Source organism: Clarias gariepinus, chromosome 14 (genome assembly GCF_024256425.1).
Source record: "Clarias gariepinus isolate MV-2021 ecotype Netherlands chromosome 14, CGAR_prim_01v2, whole genome shotgun sequence".
NCBI lineage: Eukaryota > Metazoa > Chordata > Actinopteri > Siluriformes > Clariidae > Clarias > Clarias gariepinus.
In genome coordinates, this window is record NC_071113.1 from 22,676,196 (window position 1) to 22,703,195 (window position 27,000).

A 27,000-nucleotide genomic window follows, 5' to 3' on the forward strand; every position below is an offset into this window, starting at 1 on the left:
GACCCACACAAGTCATTTGTAGACTGAGCGCTCATTAAGATCTGTCGATAACATTCAGTGAGAAAAAAAGTCGCAGAGCCAGGAAGTGCATGCCTGGCTCTGTAGTAAAAAGGGAAGTAAACAGGTAGGCTATTGCTGTGGCGGGTGATAAGATCTCTCCAGACACTGTTTCAGCCTACATTCATTGCCGTTACCGTAGCCCTCCTTTGGCTTTTCAAAACCATGTCTTATGTCAGCCAAGGGGCTGTATTACAAAGGAAAAGCTCTGAAAGCAAACTGTGAACACACACACTACATCTTACAACTGACAATAATATTGCCAAGTAATTAACTGAAGTAAGTTGGGTAAAACAGCTTCATCAGACTACTGGAAGAAGACAGGCTGAGAATGCAGCATTTTGCATTCTCCTGTACTTCGACTCATGGTACACAGATTGAGGCAGTAACCCGACTCTAGTGCTTGCCCTGAACACCCCCACCCCCAAACCCCAAAGCAGCACTACACTCTTCCTGGTGAAAGCTTGAGGGGTCGGAAAAGAGCCTTGGCTGTTAAAAATGAGGCAAACAGGCAAGACCATTTCATATGTAAGTGTCTTAAAAACTGGCAGGTTGTCTGTGAAATAAATCAGTTTGTTAAACTTAACAACGCAAATGAATGTCTATAGAAGCATGAGTTTAAACTCTCTACTCCTACTGAAAGGCAAATTTAAATGTGTCTGAAAGATTGAGAGATGTTACAGTGAGAAATCTACCCACCAGTTCCTTAGTTATACCAGCTGCAACACTCCTACTATTCATTTTAATGAGAACAAAATATTTTCACAAGGCAACAGTTTCACATCACAGACAAGAAATGTCCAAAATTCTCGCCCAAACTAAAATTTTGATCTCTTTTAGTCATCTAAATCAATAGCTCACAAAAAGGAGGTTCATAGAGTATAGCATTTTCTCCCCTGATTTCAGTGATAAAAGTTACAACTAACCTGGATTCATTCATGAGATCTTGGCTGTACGAGTCTGTTTGATTAAAAACATATATATATCCAGATTCTTATCGTACGTTTGAATAATAAGCAACTTATAGAAAGAAACCTGAGGCTGTCTGTGGATTATTTTTTTATTTACTTATTTAGTTATTTATTTACTTTGTGGCCTTATCTAAAATCAAAAGGAAGAAACAGAGGATAAAGAAAGAATTCACAGGCAACTCTGAGACAGTTGCTACTTTGTTCACACACAATGATGTCCCCAATGATAATTAGTTGAAAGGCAGACAGCGTGACACAATCTGAACCTTGCATGCACTTCGGTGATAAAACCTTCGAACAGACGCCGCAACACGGAGGTAAGAGTTAAAGCCATGGTCCAAACACAATATGAAAAACTGACATGCTACATTTCTGCCTAAAATCTTCCTTCAGAAACCATTAAAATCTGTAAATTAAATAAATCTTGACATAAAAATCATTTAACATACATTTACAACTACCCTGGTGAGCTAAGACGCTTAAAATGTCCAGTGTTTACTTGTGAGTCTATTCATACTCACTGCACTGAGACAGGGAGAACAAACCACAGACAGTAAGGTCTCTGCCCATTTGTGTTTCTGTAGCCTGGCACTAAAAGAAGGAGAAGGAAAAAAAAAAAGAAAAAAAAAAAAAAAAAGAGGCAAAAACGTGCTCTTTAGTAAAGCCAGCGTGCAAGCACGGCCCACTCCGAGCTTCTAATTTTCCCTTTGCGTTTTTTTTCTCCTTCTTCCCAGAGCGCGAGAAGTCTGATACAACTCTAACCATGACACGAGGCCTGGATTCTCGAGAACTTTATCCCTAATACTATTTATATACACATGTCCACTGGGAATAATCAGAAGTCAGGTCACACTTTTCATGTTTGGCAGGACTGAGACGAACACAGATTTACTGAATATGCGTTGTACGTGAGGGAGCCCTTGAAGCTGACCACTTTAAAGAGCAACACTGCACTTTCTAATCAGCAGCATACAAACACATGAGGGTGGATTGTGATGGCATAAGGGCCATGTTGGTACATGCAGACTTTTTACTTTTTTTTTTCTTTCGTAGGGTTCCAGATGATGACAAAAAGGATTATGATTTCATGTTATGTTTTTGTTTGTTAAATCATTTTGCAAAGAAATACTGAGATCAGAATCAAACCCTAAATCAACATATACTGTACATATGAGGGCTGTACTGGCATTACTTTTTTTTTTATCGACTAACAAGTTCTTTAAATAACTAACTCGTCCTCATTACAAAGGTACAACTCAATATGGTCTCTATGGCAGAAGTTTAGATCAGAAGAAACCAGCATTGAAGACAAACCACGTCGTGATACAAAGGGGGTATTCAAAGAGCATTCGCGAGTCGGGTTCGACAATGGTGTAAATGCATGGAGACTTTCTATGTACTACTCAGACCAGAGTTACGCTATACAAATTGAACTACTCTACTTCACCAACATGTGCAATTTCAACCATCTATATCAGCTAATCAATCAGTTATATCACTTTTGCATTACATTCGGTACACTATATATATATATATATATATATATATATATATATATATATATATATATATATATATAAATAAATGTACAAATATATGCATTGTGTAGGCATGTGTATGTACATACATATATTATAAGTGTTTATGCATGTGTGTGTAAGTGATATACTTAACAAGGTCTTACTTTACATATCTTGATGTTATTTTCTGTGTTAATATCAGATACTTGTTGGCCTGATCACCTCCGCCTCTCCCACTCTTACACACACACAGCTCTGTATATAAAAAACAAATAAAAACCTGGCACAATTTTTAAACAAACAAGTGTTTCTTTAAACAAAGCAAAGCAGTGTCTAGTGCCGGCTCAGGCCCAGGTTTTCTCTACAAGTAAAGAGTATGTCTAGTTAGAACACACACACACAAGGCCTACAAGGTATGTTTCCACGTTGCAGGTTGGAACTTGTAACACACACACACACACACACACACACACACACACATCCTGATGCATCAAAACACTAGCTTAAACAAAAACAGTTGTGTAGATAACTAAACCACATAAGCTATAACTTGTAGTATGTGATGGCTCAAACATGCATTTACACACACACACACACACACACTCTCTCTCTCTCTCTCTCACACACACACACACACACACACACACACAACTGAAGAAATTCAGATGATAGCAGTAATGAAGACAGGCTACGTGCCAATCCGCATACTCGCCTACTAAATAGTGTGGATCTACAACAGTACACTGCCTTCAGCACACTAGTCTATTTAGGAAGCTAGTATGCTACTAAATGTAGAGCGCATCGGCTTTAAATGCCTTTAAACTCTGCACACCGAGTTAAAGGAAACAGTCGCCATTTCAAGTGATAGCACACTGTGAGTATATTAGACATATATAATATACAAATAATTATAATTATTTTTAAATATAAAAAATAAACTCCTAAGAGGAAAAAACAAACAAACGGAATCCCCACTTACCTATGTAAAAAAAAATTCACACCGACATTTACCACATCCGCAAACAGACAGGTACAGGATGACTGTGCAGCTATAGCTTCAATGCTAAATACCGTAGAAAGTTCCAGAAATATAAACGCAAAGCGGATTTATCCAGTTCTTGTGGGTGTGAAAGCGGGGCTCGGAGTCTCCAGCGTTGTTTTTATGTTCGTAGTAACCGGAGTCAGACACATTCCGCTCGTGCAGCTCGGCGCTGAGCAATCCTCCAATCAGTGCGCGGCAGAGGGAGTGTGGAAGGCCAAACGGGACACGGGGTGTTAAAAAAGGGTAGGTGTACGCAGTGGAGCCGCGCTCAACAAGGTGAGCGGCCATGGCTTCATCCCAAACTAATGCTTGACTAGTGCCACCTTGTGGACACCCTAACGTACATCAGTAGGTTTTTAAACCAAATTCAAATAAAGTGTAAACCGGCCACCCATAAAATTAACACCACATTACATTAACATTCATTTATTCATCTTCTTTACCACTTATACTTGCTACAGGGTCGTGTTACCATGAAGATGGTCTTGGACTCGGCTGTTGCAGACAACTGTTCTCTGATGACTTGCAGTTGTTCAATAGTTTAAATTCCTACAAGCAGTTTTGTACCTAAGCCTACAATAATGAAATTAGACATTCTATTTACTTAAACAACTTAATCGCCTGCTATGCTGAATTTCCAGTCTCCTGAGACCAGGTTCCCTGTTGAGTCTGCTTCCTCTCAAGGTTTCTTCTTTTGCCACCTTAGGGAGTTTTTTTTTCTTGCAGCCGTCACCCTTGACTTGGATAAGCAAGCTTATTTCAAGGATCACCACTAGGTTCATTTCTCTTAATTTCTTTGTATAATGGCAATAAATGCTTCTACTTCTTTTCTTATTGTTATTATTCTCATTCTTCTTATGCCTGTGTTGAGCAAAAGCAAGCCTGTCTGGTCCAATCCACATAAAAGTGGAAAATGTACTACAAATGGTTGAAAACTTTACTAATGGCTATGATAGAAACACTGGGTGCATCACAGCCTGTTGGTGCCAGATACCATAGCACACCTTCAGAGGTCTTGTGGAGTCATGCCCCAAAGGGTTAGGACTGCTTTGGTGGAAAGGGAACATACACAATATTAGGAATAATGTTTTACAGTTTTAATGTTGTGCCTGATCAGTGTATACTTAAACAGTGATACTGTGTTTTTTTCTTGTTGGATGTCAGACTGATAGCAATAATACTTACAGTAATTATACTAAATTAGACATGTGTTAATACATAATAAACTCTCTCGTTGCCCATATTCAGCTGATCCACTACTTCATTTTTTACTATTGTACTGCTTTACTGCTTTGAAAAGATGGATACATTCCAAACATTAAACAGCAAAAATAAATAATCAGTTTGGTTGGATTTATTTGGAAGAAGTACTCTATCTGCATGTGATCACCATGTGCTACTAAAGGATAAGACCAAGGACTTTTACAGGTGTCAATAATGTGCTTCGGAACATGGAAAATAACACTGCTACTGAGATACACATCATTTAATTTCATGCTGCTGCTAACGTACCCATACTTTATTTATTTTTTTGCGCTAGTTTGACATAAACTAAAACCTGATTTTAAAAAAATGTTGGATCAAGGTAAGGTACAGGCGTGGCCAAAAGTTTTGAGAATTACAAAAATTTGGAAATTAAAGAAGTTGCTGCTTAAGTTTTTATAATAGCAATTTGAATATACTCCAGAATGTTATGAGGAGTGATCAGATGAATTGCATAGTCCTTCTTTGCCATAAAAATTAACTTTATCCCCACTGCATTTCATTGCTGTCATTTAAGGACCTGCTGCGATCATTTCAGTAATCGTCTTGTTAACTCAGGTGAGAATGTTGACGAGCACAAGGCTGGAGATCATTATGTCAGGCTGAATGGGTTAGAATGGCAGACTTGACATGTTAAAAGTAGGGGTGATGCTTGAAATCATTGTTCTTCCATTGTTAACCATGGTGACTTGCAAAGAAACGTGTGCATAAAAATGGCTTCAAGGGCAAGGATATTGTGAGTACTAAGATTGCACCTTCAAGAACTTCAAGGAAAGAGGTTAAATTCTTGTTAAGAAGGCTTGAGGGCGTCCAAGAAAGTCTAGCAAGCGCCAGGATCGTCTCCTAAAGAGGATTCAGCTGTGGGATCGGAGAGCCACCAGTGCAGAGCTTGCTCAGGAATGGCAGCAGGCAGGTGTGAGCGCATCTGCACGCACAGTGAGGCGAAGACTTTTGAAAGATGGCCTGGTGTCAAAAAGGGCCGCAAAGAAGCCACTTCTTTCCAAAAAAAAAAAAAATCAGGGACAGATTGATCTTCTGCAGAAAGTATGGTGAATGGACTGCTGTTTGGGGCATCTGAAAAAAGGCTTGTCCAGAGAAGAAAAGGTGAGCACTACCAAGGGAGTGGGTTCAGTCACAATTTTGCCCAAAAGCACAGCCATGAATAAAGAATCGTACCAAAACACCCTCCAACAGCAACTTCTTCCAACAATCCAACAACAGTTTGGTGAAGAACAATTCATTTTCAAGCACGATGGAGCACCGTGCGATAAGGCAAAAGTGATAACTAAGTGGCTCTGGGACCAAAACTTTGAAATTTTGGGTCCATGGCCTGGAAACTCCCCAGATCTTAATCCCACTGAGAACTTGTGGTCAATCCTCAAGAGGCGGGTGGAGAAACAAACACCCACTAATTCTGACAAACTCCAAGAAGTGATTATAAAAGAATGGGTTGCTATCAGTCAGGATTTGGCCCAGAAGATGATTGAGAGTATGCCCAGTTCAATTGCAGAGGTCCTGAAAAAAAAGGGCCAACACTGCAAATACTGACTCTTTGCATAAATGTCATGTAATTGTTGATAAAAGCCCTTGAAACGTATGAAGTGCTTTTAATTATATTTCAGTACATTACCCCATTACCCCTGGGGCCAGGGGTAGCTCAGTGGTTAAGTCATTGGACTACGGTTCGGAAGATCCCAGGTTCAAACCCCACAACCACCAAGTTGCCACTGTTGGGCCCTTGAGCAAGGCCCTTAACCCTCAACTGTTCAGATGTGTAATAAGATAAAAATGTAAGTCACTCTGGATAAGAGCGTCTGCTAAATGCCCAAATGTAAACTGAAACGATTATCTAAAAGCAGTTTAGCAGTAAACTTTGTGAAACTAATATTTGTGTCATTCTCAAAACTTTTGGCCACGACAGTACATTTTCATGCATGGCATTCGTCAGACAACCTTAAGCAAAGCTTTTTGTATTTATCTCATTTACATAAGTAAGCAGTTAAGGGGTTAAGGGCCTTGCTCATGGTCCAAGCAGTGGCAGATTGGTCATGCCCAGATTTAAACTCACAACCTTCTGTCCGGTAGACTTTCAGTGGAAATGATAAGACTCATCAAAAATCTGACATTTTGTACCAAGAAGTGAACATATGCAATATCACAGATTTGTGTACATTTTAACATTAAGCTAGGAATTGTGCATCTTGAATACCATATAGATAATATGTTACACATTTCCTTTTGTTTGCTTTATACAGTACATTGTGAACATTCTAAATTTTGTTTATTTCCATTAAAAAAAATAAAAATAAAAACACTGACTCATAGGCACATTTTGTTGGTTTGGATAAAAGAATAATGTTTTATTCACATTAACAACAGTACATTTCGATTAATATGTTTGTAGGACATGGTGGTGCAATGCACAGTATACACAGACTTAAGTTATTCTAAGATTTTGTGTTTGTACATCAATAATTAATTTTAATTTAGAATAAACAGCCAAAGGAAAAAAAAGAAAAATTATGTAATATTGTATTGGCAGGAAGACACAAAACATACATGACATATAACCACATAGCAGCAAGGGGAGCACTTTATTTTAAATATTAATCTATTGCGTTAGCTCACAAAGCAGTCACTACAATACTCTTCACTTTCACCATCTTTTTTCTCTTCCACCTTTTTTCATCTCTTTGTTATTGCTTTTCTTTAAAATCCCTGACCCTCTGCTTTAGGAAGTTTTTACTCTTGAACGTTCAGGATCTGTGCAGACAGACCGTGGTGCCAGTTTTTCAGTTTGGCAAACCGTGGGCCTTTTGCCTCTGATTCAAACTTCTCCCTGTAAAGAATTGAATTTAGTATAAACATAGAATGTTACTTCCAAAAATATTAAAATAAAAATTCAACTGAGACATGCACATTATACAGATAGTAACAAATAATGTAAGGTACCTTGATTTCCTAAGAGCATCCTCATCTGGATCTTGCACTGTAAGCAAAGAAAGAAGACACATGAGCCTGGACTGGGTAAACATATGTAATATGACTATCTGACTATATAGACTATCCGTCTATCTATCTATATAAAGGTCAGCATGGCTATGTATGTATGTTCCTTATAGGCTCTTTCATGCTTTGAGGGATCTGGACCAAACTTGGCACATATATTTATCATCCTATTGGTCAAAATACTAATATGGTTTTATCCCCCTAATACTCACTAATTTATAAGATAATAATGATTTTATCCCGTACCACACACTCATTTTCATGATGACAGACAAAGAACATTTCACTGCACAATAGATTGCATTTACAAGGCCAACCACAAGATGGAAGACTTTATCACAACATACTGCAATGCACACGTTAAATGTCACCACTCATTCTCAAGATGGCAGATGAGAAACTTGAAATAATTTGTTAATTTTTGGAGAAGGCTGCCAAGTGTATATATGAATATAGTTCAGTAGGAATTTTTACTGTAGCCCTTAAAGTCTTTTTCTAAAATGAAAGTTGTAAATTTGTAATAAAAGTATGAAAAATACAAGAAAATACAAAATGAAAGTTTTCTTAACCTTACCACCACATGGTTTTAAATAGGAAAAGGTCAAACACTGATATTGGACAAAGAAGGCCTGGCTCGCAGCCTCTGCTCTAATTCATCCCAAAGGTGTTTTATCAGCTCGAGATCAGGACTCTGTGCAGGCCAGTCAGCTCATCCATGTCTTTATGGACCTTGCATTGTGCACTAGTGATGTTGGAAAAGGAAAGGGCCAGCACCAAACTGTTCCTACAAAGTTAGGAACATGAAAGTGTCCAAAATGTCTTGGTATGCTGAAGCATTAAAAGCTCCTTTCACTGGAACTAAAGGGGCTGAGCCCAACTCCTGAAAAACACCCCCACATTACAATCCTCCCTTCAGACAGTCAGACAAGTACCATTTTTCTGGCAACCGGCAAACCCAGACTCATCCATCGAATTGCCAAACAGAGAAGCATGATTCATTACTCCAGAAAACACGCCTCCACTCTGCAGTCTAGTGGTCGGCGTGCCTCATTCCACTGCATCCGATGCCTTGTCTTGTACCTGGTGATGTAAGGCCTGGTGATGAAGCTTTCTTTGTAGGTCTGTAGCTATAGATTCAGCATCCGCTGACCCCACCCTGTGGCTGAGTTGCTGCCGTTCCCAATCGCTTCCACTTTGTTACAATATCACTAGAAAATAGTTGACTGTGGAATATTTATTAGCAAGGAAATTAACGACTGGACTTATTGCACATGTGGCATCCTATCACAGTATCAAGCTGAGTTCTTTCACAGATGTTTGTAGAAGTGATCTGCATGCCTAGGTTCTTGATTAGGAAGTGAACTTGATATACACCTGTAACCATGGAAGTGATTGGAACACCTTAATGTAATAATTTGGATGTGTGAGTGAATACTTTTGGCAATATAGTATATAAATGTTAACATCACTGCATGTGTTTGAGCAGTAAGATATTGTAAGGGAAATTTGACAGAACTCACAATATTCGGTCCCTGTGATGTGCGCGAGGATACGGAAAGACTTGGACTGCAGGTTGGCAGCACGGCGAGCCCAGTCAGATAGCTCATTCTCCTTTTCCCCTGACTTGATCACAGCTTGATATACTGGAGAGGCACTGTCCACAAGAGGATCTTTGACAAGGAGTGAACTGTTTCCCCAAAGACAAAGAGAAAACAGTGCAAACAGATTAAATCTGACGTACGAAGGCAAATGAGTTACTTCAATTTTAGTCAGGATTGAGTTACAACAAAGATCTGGTTTACATTTCTGTGTTAATGCATCTTCAGCTGCCTTGTGCTCCCCAACTCCCCAAAGTCTATTATAGCTATCATACTTTGGACCTTGTTTATCAAGCTTGATGCAAGAGGGATTAACTGTAAATTACTTACAGGAACATTTAGACAAGAAATTTGGTATTCATGAAAATTACATTTCCTCATGCTAGTTGGGTAAAAACTAAGTACTAAGAATACAGTTGAAATAAAATTATATTTTTCTGCATTAGTTTAAGACAAAATAAAACAAATCCATCAATTATGAAATGCTTTTCATAATTGAGAAAAGATACACTTTAAAAACAATAGATCCAGCAAGTTAACACAATTTAAAACTAGCAGTCTCTCTTTGTGATGCATTTGGAGTGTACAGTGTAAATATTTCTCTCTGCTCTGTTTTCATGCCATTTTTACCTTACTTAATTCACACCTAATTTACTTTTTTTATTTATTTGTTGAATCATTTAATCATTTGTCTTGATTTTGACAATTTCATATGCTCTTACTGTACCTTTCGAACATTTTCTTTGACCCTTTTGTTGTCATTTTGTGTTTCTGGCCCTCAGTGTGCTTTATCTTTTGTGGAATATGGTAGCACCCACAAAATGCAAATGAGCTGTGTCAGGAAAATGCTTTGCAGGTGACCAATATGGGCTCATGAAAATATATAAAACCAACTTTTCTCTGAAAAAAGTTTAAATTCCTTACATACAACTTACAAATACATATAAATTATGCACATTATTCTTTAATTTTTTTTTAAATAAATGTTTTCATAATTTATGAAAGAATTGTTAAGAATAAATGCCCCTGACAAATGTGATAGTTGTTGCAAAAGCCCACATTGTGAGTGTAAAGTGCACATCATGACACATTAGATGTCACATTGCATTATATCAGATGTACTCAGAACATTCCTTAGTATTTATAGTCCAAACAGCGACGTGAACACACTGAACCTATACTACATTTCCTGCTTAGGAGATAATATGCAGGGTTGACATATATGATATGTACCATAGGTTTTAATTTTTATTTAATGATGAAAGTACACTTGGGATGAGAAAACACTGAGTGTATGAGGTGACCTGTGACTTAGTGGGGTGTGAGGTGTATGAGGTGGGGTGACTACTCACGCCAGTGGAGATCCAGCAGCAGCCTCTTCACCCCTGATTATCACATGATGAGCCAGAATGGAGAGGAGCGATATGGGGTCAAAAAAACAAGAAAGGTGGAACAGTGATGAAGTAAATTGTGAAGTTGGGTGGTTGATAAGTTGAGTGGTTTATTGTTGATGAAGTGAAAAAGGAAAGGGAGGAAGACGAAAGATGAGGTTGACACACATGAGAGCCTCATGCCTAATCCACTTTCTTTTCTCTCTTTTAATTTTGCATGTACACCTGAAAACAACCACTAACACCCCCTAGTGTACATATAAAGGAAAACATATGAGTTTTTCAGGATTAAAATAGACAACACAGTTAGGCTTAAACAAACTGTAAATCAGATTCAGTTACTTAAACTACATTTTCTGGCCCTAATTTACAAATTATCAGATGATAAATAAGCTATATACAGTACGGTGCCAAATTCTTGAAAGTTTTTCAGGGGGGGGGGCGGTTAACCTGCTTTTTACCCCTAATTTAGTCATATCCCACCCATCACTGGTGCGTTCCCTCATTAAGGCTACTACTACCAGTCAGAGAGTGCCGGAGCCAACAAAACACAAAAATTGAGAAGCAATTTTTTTACATTAGTTCTTGGGGAAATTGTGTCTATATCTATTATAGATTAAAAACACTACTTGCCTCATATCGCTGCCCCTTGCCTGAGCCTGGCCGGCGATGGCATCCATGATGGCATCCTGTGAGTACATGCTGATAGGAGTGTTGTACTGGGCATGGATGATTGTGGCTTTGCCTCCTGGGCCCTTCACTTCAATAGGCTTGTGAGTGGACAGAGCCGTGTCCTTCAGTGCAATTGGGTTGAAGCTGGGAACGTACTCCTGGCTGTCAGAGAACATGTGAGTAATGGTTGGTGTTGAGTACATTATTACAGGTTGTCCAGTCAGGGTGCAATTTGGTGATTTGCATTCTTTAACACAACTGCTGAACCTGCTGATTAACTGGTGAGTTCAATCAGGAGTCTTTGAGCATGAAAACCACCAACAAGTGCTCAACCCTGGCTCTCCAGGACTGGAATTAATGAGTCCAGTTTGAAGGATGTTAAATTAAACAAGTGCTACATACCTACTAAAATCAAGCAATGCTAGCAGAGTGTTTGGTACATATTTGTGCGATGGCCTGGGAAAACCCTTCACATGGTAAAATCTATATTTTTAGATGATACATCTTTACAGTTTTTCTCAGTTGCTTTGGTGCATTTCTCACAACAGAATTAAACTTTGCACAATAGTTAGTTCAACCTCCACAACATGTAGTCGTTTTGGCACAACCTTGTGGCGGTTTCATGTTCATTTCGTCCTTTGGACATGAAGCAGTTGAAAAAGTATAAATATCTAAAGAATGGTCACTTTTGACTTGCTATTCATCACTATCTCCTTGCTTTCATCATGAATGTCACAATTATCTATACTTGTACCGGCTGAATAGTCATTGTCCTCACAACTAATAGTCTTTATTTCATTGCTTGTGTCATTGCACTTAAAATTGTTGAACATCTTGTCAAACAATTTGTACACCTATTTTGAAAACCCTATTTTTAAGGAGTTTCCAGGAAAATCTCCATGAATTACTTTTCTCAGGTGAACCTTATCTCACACTAATGAAAATTGGTGTGTGTTACTCTTACTTGCAACCAATGAAAAGCCTCTTCTACCCAATCACAGGTGAATCGCGTTACAGTATCCCCTACTCTACAAGTATATATATAATGTAAACCAACAGACAGGATTGGCATGAGGTGCATACTGAATCTACAAAACTGCAGAACATGGAACGTCAGCCTTGTGGAAGAGGGGTGAGGATCGGTGGAGGACGAGGACAAAACCGGGTAAGAAGAAGTCAACCACATAGACACGTTCCTGACGAAATCAGGGCAACACTTGTGGATCATGTGATAAACCATGGCCTCACAATGGCCGAGGCTGGTCGAAGGGTGCAGCCAAATGTTGGGAGAACTACTGTAAGTTCTATTATTCAGACATTTCGTCGGGAAAACAGGTGAGCATACTGTAATGTAGTTATTCAGCACAAACTAATTTGCTCTGCACTTTCATAGTCATACAGGAGACTTGCATTAGGACATGACCTTATAGATCTTTACATATAGACGTACTGTAACTGAAGCGCAGACTTGGCCCAGGTGTGGCATAGTGTGCTGTGGTACAATACAGTAATGCTGTAAAGAAAGGAGTTTTGAATGACAGTCCTGTAACAATTACTGTAAGCATGGTTGCGTTTATTTATGTTTGTGTTTTTTCATCTGCATCTCAAAAAGGACTGCCAGACAACCTAGAAGAGGTGGAAGAGGTCCACTTTTAACTCCGCAGCAAGAGGAAAGCATTTGTGCAATGGTGGCTGCAAACAAGGCTTTGAGACTGAGAGAAATACAAAGAACTGTCGTAGAGGATGACACCATCTTCGGAAATATTCAGTCAATATCAATTTCCACCATAGACAGAGTCCTCAGACGGAATGAAATGTCCATGAAGCAATTGTGCTAAGTACCATTTGAACGGAACAGTGATCGAGTGAAGGAGCTCCGTCACCAGTATGTACAGGTAAAACATGTTTGCATATGTACCTCTGTTTACTGTAAAAGTTTAGGCCATGTACTGCACTTACATTTATGCATGTTACTGTAATCCTATTTACAATTCAACCTGTACAATCTGTTGTACCAAATGCACCATTACAGACTTTTTTATTCTCATCCTTTGTATAGCGTATCCTGGAATTGGAGGCCAGGGAACCCCTGCACACGTTTGTATATCTTGACGAAGCGGGATTCAATCTCGCAAAAGGCAGACGGCGTGGACGAAATCACATTGGAGAAAGAGCCACCATTGGAAATATTACAATGTGTGCAGCAATCTCAGAAAATGGCGTTCACACCCATATTCCTCGTATTGGTGCATACAATACACAACACCTGTTGGCTTTTCTGGACGCTCTTTATAGGGACCTAATCCCACAAAATGAAAGGGATCCTGGTGACAATCGGACAATGTATGTAGTGGTTTGGGATAATGTTAGCTTCCATCACTCTGCTGTAGTCAGGCAGTGGTTTGCAGCACACGACAGGATGCTTATGGAGTTTCTTCCTCCTTACACTCCATTCCTAAATCCAATTGAGGAGTTTTTCTCTTCCTGGAGGTGGAAGGTATATGACAGGCATCCACATACCCAAATGACCCTGCTAGCAGCTATGGATGCAACTTGTGATGACATCACAGCAGAGTCCTGCAGAGGGTGGATTCGACACTCCAGAAGATACTTTCCCCGATGCATCGTTAGAGCTGACATTCGCTGTGATGTTGATGCAAATATGTGGGCAGAGAGACGGGAGCGTCTAGATATCAATGATTGATATGCAGCATTGTCTGTTTTTCAATTATTTTCTTGGTTTCATAACTACTGCAGTAAGGTTTACTGTCTAAGAGAGTTTATGTTTGCTGTAAAATGTTCAATTTACTGTATTTCCCCAGTTGCACAATGCTGTGAACAGTTTCAATTAAATATTATCAAGAGTGCATAAGAAGTGTCTTGATTTTCCTTTACAATTTATGGTTTTCAACATGCCATGCATGCTGTCCAGACTTGACATGTCATTGGGAAGCACCTACAAAGAAATCCGTCACAATGAGAACATGTTCAAACCATTTGATTTTGTGACCAAAGGTGCTGGTGTAATGACTTGTAATTGTGACAGCCCTGACACTTTGATTGATATAAGTACTTGCTTTTGATGAATATATTATCTGTTTTGATTAAGGGACTTGCTTTTGAAGCATTGACTACTTATTTTGAGCAACTGACTTTTCTTTTTGATGAAGTGACTCACTTTTGCAAGTTATCCACCATGTTTTGCAGTTTGTACTAATTGTTTTGAGAAGAGCCTTAGTAGTGGTGCAGAGATCAATTCTGTTGTGAGAAACGCACCAAAGCAACTGAGAAAAACTGTAAAAGTAGACTCTTAACTACCCAGTAACTTGATTAACATGCAGCATTCAACTAGGAGCTAGTAGAGTTTTCAGTACGATTAGACAGATTGAATGTTTTTTTACCAATGTGTTTGTTAAATCAGCTCTTTAATTAACATGATCATAAATTAAAACTTATGAATATACGTACAGTATCTTAACATTAGGGTGGAAGCATATTATAGCTGGGTTGGTGGGGAAAACCGTTTCGGGCCAAAACCCATTTTAAAAAATCTGTTTTCTAGCAACATCCAATGGATTTTTCCACACCACCATGATTCAACAATATTTTTATATTACTTTATATACTCAAATAGTCAGGTATTAAAATCTAATAGTTTCTGTCCAGTGTTTAGAGTTTTTATAGAAGACTAATCTTGTTATTTCTGATTAAAATAAGTCACAAGTTGCAACTTGCAATTAAAATGTTCAAAAACATGCTTGTGAATACTCAAACATTCTCTCAAACACACACACTCAAGTTTTTGCACTTAAGAAATTTACTGACGTGGCAGCTGTGTTGGCAATAACCTGGAGGAACATGTAAAAATGAAACACACAGACAGAAAAAGAGAAATCGGAATGAGGTTTAAATCAACAGTAAGTTCACATAACAGGACAGAATGTTGTCTGGAGAAAAACAAGTTAACAAAGAGCCAAGCAAATGGTATTTGCATCTTTTTTTCCCCCTGTTTCCAGGAACTAGCTTAACAGTAATCTGACCACGCATGCCAACCCAAACATATTCAAATACCCCTTTCCTACGTCACATGATGAAGATATTGGTTATTATTGGTGTACGTGTCTCATATGAGTGACATTCCAGTTTGCTAGTGGATACAAAATGATTGACTGCAACAGACGTTCCTGTTCCTGCAACACAGCCAGAGAACAGGAACACTAAGATCTAAGCCATCTACTAAAAACAAGCCAGGTTTACATACATTTACAAGTTCATATAAAATCATATGTAAGATCTCGACCACAAAAAAATCAAACACTGAGTGTAAAAGAAAAGAAAATGTCCAGTGAATTTATTTTCCATCAGTACTGTATTAAGTGCAAGATTATCTGGCCTTTAAATAGTCCTGATTGCGTCACACATTAACCATGAGTTAGTGTACAAAAATACACCTGAGATTTAAAAATGCTGTGTAAAATGGTATGGAATATTGCTAAAAGATTTCTAGTCTTGTGCCCTGCAAATAAAATCAGTCCATGACAGGATAAGTGTAGTTATTTAGGGTACACTGTTATGGGACCTGATATATTCTGGGTTCATTAAAAAAAACTTGTTGGTAGGTCAGACCTCTATTAATTCATGACAAGAACATCCCTCGTGGCACAGGGCTTACCTTTGTGCCAGGCCTGGGAAACAATACAAAATGTGCCCTCATGTCCTGGGACTGTCCAAAATTAGAAAAAACCTTTGCACTAATTACAAAGGAGAGAGACACTGTATCTAAAAATGGATGGAGGTATGCTTCTGTGGTTGTGAGGGTTTTACTAGCTAAAGTTTCACCAAACACACATCTGCATTTATAGCATCCCATTACAAAAGCAGATCCACTTGAGAGACAGAGTTTGTGGGTGAAGAAACCTACCCACTAGAACCTGTTTAAACTTTATTTATAAGGGAAAAGAAGAGGACTGAGTAGGGAAAAACGTGAATGTGAGATCACTTACAATGTTCCAAAGCAATTAATAGAATGTTTTGAGTATTGCTTTTCGATAAGGTCACCCAAAAACCTCCCCAGTGCTCTGCTATTTAAATATTATCAGATGTAATGAGGTTAATTAAGGCCAGGGGTGTTGGTTAGGTAAATAATATAACCAGTTGCCTTGAGCCTTGTAACTTTAACTACCCCTGGAATGGCATTCCATCAAAGGCACCATGCTGTGTACCACTGCAAAGTACAGGCCGACGCGACAGCTACACCTTTGGTTGAGGGTTATTTTTACCCCATAGTCAGGATAAACCTTCACAGAGACAGGTGTTTAACACATTACAACACATTTTTCTTTGGCTTTGGAGCCAATACATAAGTGCTTGTTATGCGCAGAGATTTCCAATAGGGTGTTTTTTTTAGATAGATAGATAGATAGATAGATGGATAGATAGATAGATAGATAGATAGATAGATAGATAGATAGATAGATAGATAGATAGATTCGATTTAAAAACATATTGCAGCTTTTCATTTTAATCACTAGATTTTTTTAAAAGAAGATGGTAAAGGATGGCACCTTAAACACAATGTTGGGGAAAAGGGGAAAAATCATGTCAAACCCTGTTCTTTCATTGCCCCGTGAATTTTTGCTTTGTGCATGTACCTTCTGGTGAGGAATAACTGGCATGGGTGAGTCCATTCTTGGTGTAGCTGTAGGAACAGGGGCTGGACGTCTTGACCTGATAGAACCAAAACAATTAAATAGGTAATTTAAGAAAATGTGTTTTATGTTGGAAAACACAAGAGGGTGAGCTGTTATTGGATGGTATGAGTGTTTTTTCTCCTTTTGTATGACATCACTTTGCTAAAGCTTTTAATGCTTTAGAATTTATTCAATGGGACCCATTACGCAAAATTCACTTTTTTTTGTCACTTTTAGAAATTCAGATATCTTTAGGGTCTTTACATTTCTACATTTAAGGGCCTTTCTCACGGGCCCAACAGTGGACACTTGGTGATGCTGGGGTTTGAACCTGGAACCTTCCTAGTGTACAAACAAATAAAAAGTAAAAATTAAACATTCCATGTTTTTTGTCCTTTTTCCATTTTTGTGAAATATTAATATTCTTATTTTTTCCCCATATTGCGGCCTCATATAAGAAAATATTCTCCCCTTATTTGTTGCTTCGCTCTGTTGTTCTCTGGGATGTAGTTTAGAAGGGGGGGGGGGGTAAAGGGTGTTTGAGTTATCAAAGAATACATACCTACCATCTGAGGAATATTTTAGCTGGGGCATTAACAGATAAGCTTTGGAGGCGCACTGAGATGTATGTAAATTACATAAGAACTAATGAAATATGGGAAAACACAGTATACCATTTATCCATTTACTGTTACATTTTAACATTGTGGAACACCATGACACAAGTTATTTCCTGGTATCATTTGTGATTAAAATGATAATTTCAATTTTTTCTTCCTTAAAGATAATAATGGAAAAAAAAGGCAATGTTACCAAAAAACTGCAAATATTTTAATATTGTGGCGTGGGTGGGGTTTTGAGTAACAACCATCATGCTTTGCGGGAGGGATTGTTATGTGTTCACCGTGTTGGGGAAAGGTGTTTGGGGTAGTGGCTTCGGCCAGGTTGTGTGTGTGTGTGTATGTCTGTTTTAGTGACTGTGGAATGTGCTGTTTTGTGTTGGTGCTCAATAAAGTCCTCCCAGCCATTTGCATTGGGCAGCCAGGAAGCTCACTCGTCTCTCCACCATCCTTTCCGGCGTAAAAACGCTACAATATTATAACTGAAATTTTCTCCCTTTAAAAAAAAAAAGCATGTTTACAGCTTTATATATGACTATTACAACAGCACTGACAATGTCGACTTCTTCGACCTAGAACTAGAGTCTATTATTTAAAAAAGGATCAAGCTTTTTATAGAACTGTAGAATTAAGAACCTGAAATTCTCCTGCAAATAATATATGGTATATTTTACTGACGTATCCCAGTTGACCAATTTTCTCTGCAAAAAATAAAAAAATAAAAAATCATCTGTCTATTTAAAAATGAGGATATACCCTAGGTAATGACTGCTCGTAGTCATACACATCCATATAATAAGTCGAACAAGAACGGTACAATTCTCTGCTATGTAACCTTGAAAACCCACACAAAAACATCACCTTTATTGTACCCAGAGTAAAGATTTACACTTGAATAGTCTGTGACAAAAACAGGCAATTTCATGGATAACAGGTTCACAGCTCACAGTCTACTTGAATTCTTTAACAAAGAATGAAGTCTGTCGTGCAGTGATTGCTTTTTTATAGATTTCCTTTCAGGTGTTGTTCCTGAGTGTAGCCCTGAGAATGGAGTGTAGCTATTGTGATTGTTGCTATTGTGAACAAAGTGGGTAGGTCAGGAGCATCATGGTTAATCTAAGGCTAATCAGGAAACATCAATAAACCTACTCTGCATGTTCTTGGTCTGTGAGAGGAAAGCAGAGTACATACTTCACACACAGACTTGTAGGTGGGACTTGAAGCACTGGGCCACTGTGACGCCTCATTATGTAATATTGTATGGTAAAATATTTTGCATTTGCTGTAACTCCTCATCAAGGGGTTAAACATTGAAAAAGAAAAAAACTAAAAGCTCTAATCTATCAATCTCGTCCTGTAATGCCTTAGTCATAGAAAATAAAGAAACCCAAGATTCGGATTTGTGAGGACTGGACAAGGCTTTTTAAAATGAATATCTTACTATAAAACCCCTGAAACGCCTTGGGACAACATTGTCCCTAGTTGGCTTGCCAAAATGTAATAAACTTACGCTTGCATCATTAAAATGTCTGTTAGGATTCTTCATGGTTTAATGTGAAGACATTACATTTATGAAAATGCTTCCAGGCCTGTCTGGGCTCTGTCAATGAGGGCTCATGTTCTAAAGGTCCATTATAATGTTTCCAGGTTAAGAACCTCCTCAGAACCAGACAGGTAAAGGGAGGCAGTGGGTGCAGAAGGGGATTTATTGGAGAGTAATACATGACTAATGAAAGCTACTAACTACTACTTAAATACTACAGATGGTTTGACATCCCTCCCCGTTTCTGTTGAAGAAAACGCTGACTTGATACAATTTTTATCACTAAGGAATACGCAAAAACATTGCCTTTTTAATAGTCATTATCAGTGTTATATAAACAAGCATTGCTTTTTACTTCAGTTCGGGCTGTTACTTTGTTATGCTTAATCTTCATTTGTGGTAACAGACTGTGTGTCGCAACTCTGATTAAAAAGCTGCATTTAGGAAAATTACATTGAACTGACAGGAAGCATGTGTGCTTTTTCATTTCTGCAACGCGCCAGGTCAACTGTGTTTTTGTTTATTCCGGAGATTGGAGGTTTTTTATTGGATCCATTCAGCAGAACAAAGTAATCAGAATAAAGGTGGATATGATGGATTACTGGTGTCCCTGTTGAACGTCTATAATATAAAAAGGGGGTCAGCAAGGTACTGTATATATACTGTGTGTGTGTGTATGTGTGTGCGTGCGTGTGTGTGTTTTAATATTTACTTTTGCATGCTGAGGCTTAGCTTGGTAGTGGCTAATTTGATCTTGTTCTGGGCCTCCAGGTGGGTCATGCCTTCAGTGCTGACCCCATCGATGGCTGTGATGATGTCACCTTGGGCCAGGTTTCCATTGGCTGCCTTGCTGCCCGGTGTGATCTGAAGACAAGCACAAATTAAAAAAGGAATTTGACACTATTTCCAATAGAGTCTGTGGGCAAGGGGGCATTTCTTCGTTTAACTTCCATTTTATATCTATTTCACATTCATCACTACACTGAGTGTCAATTTGAATTACTGTGTGATTAAAAAAAAAAAAATCTAATTAACTGTTTATCATGATAAAAGGTTTGGAATTTCTTACATACCTGCTGTAATCGTTGTTAAATGTTCATTATCAAACAGAGAGCGAAACACTATCCTGCTGTGAGGTTGTAGCTTGGCTTACAGGCAGCTCATTAAAATGTTAAAAATAAACAGTGCTGCTGGGGGCACACACCTTCTTCCACTTGAGCCTGCACAGTGCTCCCCTATTCTCCCACCTGCTGCTGCTACTCAGCACACACCCCGAGGTAGCTCAGTTGCCAGCAAATACCAAACACTTTGATTAAAGATTTCCTGATCAAGATACACTTTCTTATCATATGTATTTAAATTTTTCGTACAAAACATACAATTTACTACAAACAGCCTGAATTAACATGTTGCGCCCTACTTATGAAGCTGGAGATGAATGCATTTTTTAAAAGCACTTAGGTAAGTACAACACATTAGCTTCCTAGGAAAGCTCCTCACTGTTATAAGCAGTATAAGCAGACTTCCTAATATGAATCCAGTCTGAGTTGACTTCTTATTTACTACAGTCTATACACAAATGACTCAAATTTGTATTGAAATGGAAATTTAGTTAAACGCAACCTCACATAATAATAAAAAAGCAGGCGAAAATAAATCCATAAATTCAGACAAAGTTAACTAGTTAACCAGTTAGGACAAATAAAATGCCACCCTATAAGAGAAGGAAGAGATATTGTGTCTTTCACCCAATTAGCAGATGTTATGCAATAAATAAATTACAGGAAGGTTTGGCACTCAAGATTTAAGTGACTTAAATAGAATCATAGAGAGCTTCAGCACTTTTTAAAAAGAATGCTGTGCTAAAAGTGACAGACTTCATGAAATGGTGTACATCAGTCTCCAATGTTCAGGATTATTAAACAATGGGATAAAGCCTTAGTGCATGAAACTCTATTTTAGTTTTCAAAGGGCACAGGTGCAAAATGTGGAATGTGTCCAAAATTCCTCCATAGTGTCTGCAGCATTATACATAAATAGCCCTCTTGGCGTAAAAGCCAATGCTGGACAGTCCCTGGCTTATTAGTATGAATCCTCTTCAGATGTGCACTATATCAGATTAAGAACATTTTGTAATAAACACTGTGATACATTTTGCATTTACCATCTATCTAAGTTTTTTTTTTTTTTTTTTTTTGCCATAAATGTATATTGCTAAAGTAATTCCTTAATGTTTAGGGTGTCAAACGGAAAATGTCAGCTGCACCTTTTGTCCAATGCATACTTTATATATGAGGGTGTTGCTGTTTACACAATGTTTAAATTACACTTTTGTGAAAAATATTTTAGTACATAACCTTTGTTGTCTCAGTTACTAAACTATATATGTTATGATTTACTACAGCTTCTAAACTAAGTACACTTTCAGAATAAACCCTTAAGCCTTTTGCATACATTAAGTTTAATCATGCATGATGCATTATTTAAGAAGATATTTCATATAGACACTTTCATATCAGTGCTGTGAAAGTTAAAGTTAGGTTTTATATCTTAAAATTATCATTCCGGCCTCAATTTAATAAAAATAAATGTTGTGATTAAAACACACAGGTGATAATGTGGCATTGGGGATAGTTTCCTTAATTTGGCCTTGCCTTAGCTGTTTGGACGGGAACACCAGATTATTGTCCTGTACACACTAATAACTGTGTCCTATTCATATTTAGGCATAAAGTATGTAATTGTTTTTTTAAAAACTGAAAAAATATAATAAATTACAACAATGTCAAACTCTGAAATAGTGTTCATGCATTTGTATGACATCATATAGACTTGTGCCTGCATAGAGGACAAATAGGACATTTACAAATAGAATCTGTACACATGGAATCAGTGTTAGGGAAAAAAAAATAAAATCTGGGATTATGCAAAAAAATCTAATCTCAGGTTTCATTATTCTATAATAACAGGTAGTAGGTTCTGCTGTTTGTACAATCATCTGTATGTCATGAGAACACTTATCAGAATCAGTGAAGTGCAAGCTTTGGCAACATTATAGTTAAAACCCAAACTATACATCATGTTGAACTTTCAGGGTTGGAAAAATAATGAATTTATTAGTCTAGACTATCAAAAAAGTAAAAGCCCCAAGAGCATGCTCAGTCCTATGCTTAGTTTGCCCCAACATTGCCTCAACTGACTAGACTAAAAGTGATAACAAGCCTCATGTTATAGCATATGGCAAGCTGATTAATTGCACGAAATTATACTGTACTGAAAATGAATAAATATATATGATGAGGTAGGCTTGCACCTTCAACAAACAGTTTAAAAGTCACTGGTCAATGCTGTTACTGAGCCTTAGTGTTATTTAAGTCTGGCCAGCACATGTATTTCTCTTGTTTTCTTTATGTTTAACCATGAAATAACTGCTTGTTGTGAGAACCTCAGCCCATCTGTAGTGCACCTGGTGGAATCTGGAGTGAGTAACATGTCCTGTAGTGCATAATACTGATGTACACCTCTGTTAAATATACAATCCAAATAAAATCTTGTTTTGGAAGTCAGAAATACAAATGATTAAAAAATAATTAAAAAAAAAATGGTTAAAATAGCCTGTACTTGTCTGCTTGTCCATTTCACTATTTCGCCAATCAAGCAGGTTAATATGTATCCCTAGACTTACAGTTCAAACTAAATAATTAGGGCAGTTGTGGAAGCTAAACGGATCTAAACAGCATTTCCATACCTCCAAAATTCCTAAAATAGCATTTGCTCAGCTCTGATTAGCATCAATACAGCTTTAAAATGTAAAGTTATGCCTACAACAGCTTCTTATGGAATAGGATAAGGGCCACCATAAAGAATTCCACCATCGGAATTCTGGGTTTAATTTCAGAATTCTGGCATATTTTTTTTGTCAGAATTTCAACCGGGAGAAGTTGGAATTGTGCACATTTTTTTTCAGAATTCTGACTTTAATCTCATAATTCTCACTTTAAACTCAAGTTTCTTATATTTTTTCAGAATACTTATTTTTAATTCATATATTATATCTATTAAATCTTTAATATTAATTAAAAAAAGATAAAAGCAGAAAGTACAGGCAAAAATCATTCAAAAAGATTATAGGATAGCCTTCCAATTAGTGTTCTGGACACAGACACAGTCTCAGTGTTTAAGACTATCCTGGAAACACATTTGTTTAGTCATGTGTCACATGCAGGGATTTACAACCACAAAGTGTTTCGGTAAAATGGGACGTTTGAATGTTTTCACCGCGGTTTGTAGACCATGGATTGGCTGGCTAATTTCTGGGTGAGGGTGGCTTATGTCTGTGTATTCTTCTGGCTCTACCTTTTAGTTATGCAGTCACAGGTAGTCCTACTTGGAGACTCTGCACAATGAGCATATGTAATAGTCTGTGCCCCACCCCCAATCTCTCTGCCAAACTATTCCTGGGACACCAGTGATCCTGACCCCTTCTGTTTTCTGGACATGCATAATCCATCCCGCCTTAATTTTAGTTGGAATTCTCATCACTTGGAAACCACTTGCTGCTGCCGAGGCTGGCCCCATATAAACAGTCAAAGATTTTACTTAGAAACCATGAAGGTAGCTTTTGGACTGGAATAAATTTAAACAGTTTTGCTAGGTGACTGAAAATAACTTGCCACTAACAACTACAACTGTAACTGCTTTCCTGGTTACACAATTGCTGTAGTCTTTTGACAAAATAGTCCACATTCATAGAAGCGATTTTTTTTAATAATTGCACTCTCCGGTGTCACACAGATGAGGATGGTTTCCATTTTGAGTCTGGTTCCTCTCTAGGTTTCCATTTTAAGTTCACCCAAAGTGGAACTCCAGCCACAGGGGTGCACAAGTCACTTTTGAAAGAAAAAGAACAGTAATGACGCTGTCAGGTCTATAAGGCCTGTAAATCCAGGACAATGGGAGATATACTGTACCTCACAGTTACCACTGAATTGAGTGACGTAAAGTGACTTTGTTTAGCATGCATGCTGTTCGACATTTCTTACTGTACTTACTGTATGTCCTTGTCACACTGGCATGCAAAGCAATTACATCAACATAAATTGCACTTTCATCATATATTTTATTTTTCCCCATATGGGCCTCATTAACTACAAAACACAGCATGCTAAAAAGTCTTCTCTATTACTCCCAGTATCTGATTTCCTGGAAAATGGCAGCTATTTTAGCAGTTACCAGCCCTGAGCTAAAACAAGGCCTGTCATGTGTGATTAACTGAAATGTCTGAAACATCTTTCTGTGTAACATAGCATTAATTTACAGAAAGCTTTCAGAGCATCAGAGAGAAAATATACTTTCATTTAACTAACCTAAGCATGGCCTGAGACTCAGTTATTCGATTGTAGAGGCAATATTTTGTTTGTGCTGCTCAAATTACTGTCAAACGGCATCACACAAAGCTTTATGTGATGAGTATGGCGATTTTCTGTAAGCAAATGACATCTGGCAGTTGAACACAGCATATGTAATTCGGCCAGACAAGGCCCTAAAAGATAACATAAGCTTAAATCAAATACAGTATTTGCTAAAAGGTTCATATCAAAGCTTCAATTTTCCCCTTAGACACTGAATACTCCATATTCATAGACTACCAATGCTGGATTCATGCAGTCAGGTTGAACTGTCAGTAAGACATAACAACTGCACTCCAACACTATGCAATCAAATTTTTTACACTTAAAAGTGGTTTGCTCCTTCTTTTTTTTTTTAAATTTATTGTGCCAATTACAAGGAAGTACGAAAATAATTAAATTTAAACATCTTTTTTTTGTATTTAACATATTTGAAAAATGCTGGTCTTACCCTTGAGATTGTAAGGGGCATGTTGAAGTCTTTGCCTCCCTGCAGTCTGAAGCCCCATGGTGCAGGTCCAGCCAGAGTTATTGTGTAATTGCTCATTTTGGGGAGAGTTTAAATGGAAAGCCTTGCCTTAGGACAAATAGCTCCTATTTCTTTCCTTGTTAGCTCTTCACCCTGCAGTCAGGACGAACACCCGGGGACGGGCAGGGACGCCGAGGAGCCTCTACAACACAATAACAATGCAGGAATGAGTGGGCAAACACACAGCTAGTCAACAAATACCTGTACAGACAGGACACCATAACCCAGAGCTCCTAAAGTAGAGCATAACCAGACTTTAACTCCTGACTATTATCAAAATATGTGGAAAAAAAAAACAGTTGAAAAACAGAAAGAGCAGAGATCTTGCCTGCACGAATGGCCTGGACAGACAGCCTAAGAATAGCCATCCACTGCAAAAAGCGATAGCACTTAAGTCCTCAGGGTCCATATTTGGTGTGTAAGGGGACACCCTGAGATACCAAGCCGATATGATTCACAGGGCGAATTTAGCCTCTTCTTAGGCCAACACTTTTTTTTTTTCTTGCTCTGTCCCTGTGGCCATTCACTGGGCAAAGTGCACCCCAGAGTGGTGAGACGAAACTTATAAACAAGCAAAAGCCATTTGTAGATCGAAGTGAAATCGGGTGTGTTGGCAAGGACACTACCTGCCTGCAAATGGTTCCGATTCTAGTTATACTGTACCTGAAATTTTTTTTACAGTGTCAAATTATTCCCCTCCTAAGGCTCCACACTCTGCTGTGGCTCTCAGGATTACATGTTGTAGATTGAAGTGTAGAGTTGAGTGTTAAAAGTCCATTAATCAATTCATGTAAACAGACACACTGCTTTGCACATTAGTTCACTGAGTCAGTCTTGCATGCATGTTATAAGACAGTTGTAATTAACTGACACCTCTGGTTGGTTTCGTTTCTTAAACACAAATGTAGAGATACATTAGATGTTCCTCCTTGAGTAGTTTATTCTATGCAGGCATCAATGACCGGTTTAGGGAATCCAGGGCAAGACATTCACAAGCCAATTCTATGACAATTCACCCAAGATGATGAAGCACCAAAAGCCGTCACAGTGCTAACATGTGAAGAAAATGTACACATGGAAAGGGTTTAGTTCCTAAGGCATACTTTTTAGTATTTAAATTAATGACTAGTAAAAGCAGTTAGTGGTATAGTGGTAGTCCCACTGTCCTTACAATCTGTAAGTCCAATCAGTAGTGTGTTTAATCTAAAATTTATTTGTACTAGAATTACTGGAATTAACCAGTTTTATAGGATGCAAAGACAACCTAAGAAGCACTAAGCAACTGTTGTTTATTTGTTACCTTGTGCTAACTGTGGGGGTATTGCTGTGGAGGCTGCTTACCTGGCATGTCAAAGTCCTAGGTGTGATTCCTCGTCACTGGATGCAAGACATCAGTGGTATTGGTCTCAGGCCCCAATAAAATTGGGAGGGTTACGTCAGGAAAGACAAGTTAAATGTTCTGACTGCATTAGGCTGCTGTGGCACCCTCTTAGTGGAAGCAGCCAGAAGAAGAACAAGAAAGATGTTACTCAGAAAATAATTTCACAGCGAACACCATGAACATATTGTCCATATTAGCATATGTTAATATCTATTATTAAAGCTGAACCAATTAATCAAGCAAATGCTTTTGCATATACAGCGTTGTCTAATGTTTTGTCTAAGTGAGCACTGTTGTGGGTTCTCC

At 38.1% G+C, this 27,000-nt stretch overlaps 2 protein-coding genes across 2 annotated transcripts in view; both read right to left on the reverse strand.

Moving 5' to 3' along the window:
- The window catches only part of bmpr1ab (bone morphogenetic protein receptor, type IAb), a 32,375-nt gene extending 28,588 nt beyond the window's left edge, over positions 1-3,787 (reverse strand). Inside the window, exon 1 of the mRNA XM_053511491.1 lies at positions 3,528-3,787. The gene's annotated coding sequence lies outside the window, so the exon portion shown is untranslated. The remainder of the gene's footprint in view (positions 1-3,527) is intronic.
- A 3,396-nt stretch (positions 3,788-7,183) lies between these two features.
- On the reverse strand, positions 7,184-25,454 carry ldb3b (LIM domain binding 3b). The gene is made up of 9 exons (XM_053510916.1): positions 25,236-25,454; positions 20,089-20,240; positions 17,175-17,250; positions 15,349-15,371; positions 11,485-11,685; positions 10,813-10,845; positions 9,383-9,549; positions 7,806-7,842; positions 7,184-7,692 (listed from the first exon to the last, which is right to left on the reverse strand). The coding sequence occupies exons 1-9, from the start codon at positions 25,329-25,331 to the stop codon at positions 7,596-7,598; spliced, it is 882 nt and encodes a 293-aa protein (XP_053366891.1). The 5' UTR covers positions 25,332-25,454; the 3' UTR covers positions 7,184-7,595.
- Between the last annotated feature and the right edge of the window lie 1,546 nt (positions 25,455-27,000).

Coding starts and splice junctions, on each gene's coding strand:
- ldb3b (XM_053510916.1), bottom strand. CDS start 25,331: ATGAGCAATTACACAATAACTCTGGCTGGACCTGCACCATGGGGCTTC. Junction 7,843..9,382: donor CATCACAGGGACCGAATATT/GTGAGTTCTGTC, acceptor CTTTGCTTACAG/TGCAAGATCCAGATGAGGAT. Junction 7,693..7,805: donor GATGCTCTTAGGAAATCAAG/GTACCTTACATT, acceptor AATTCTTTACAG/GGAGAAGTTTGAATCAGAGG.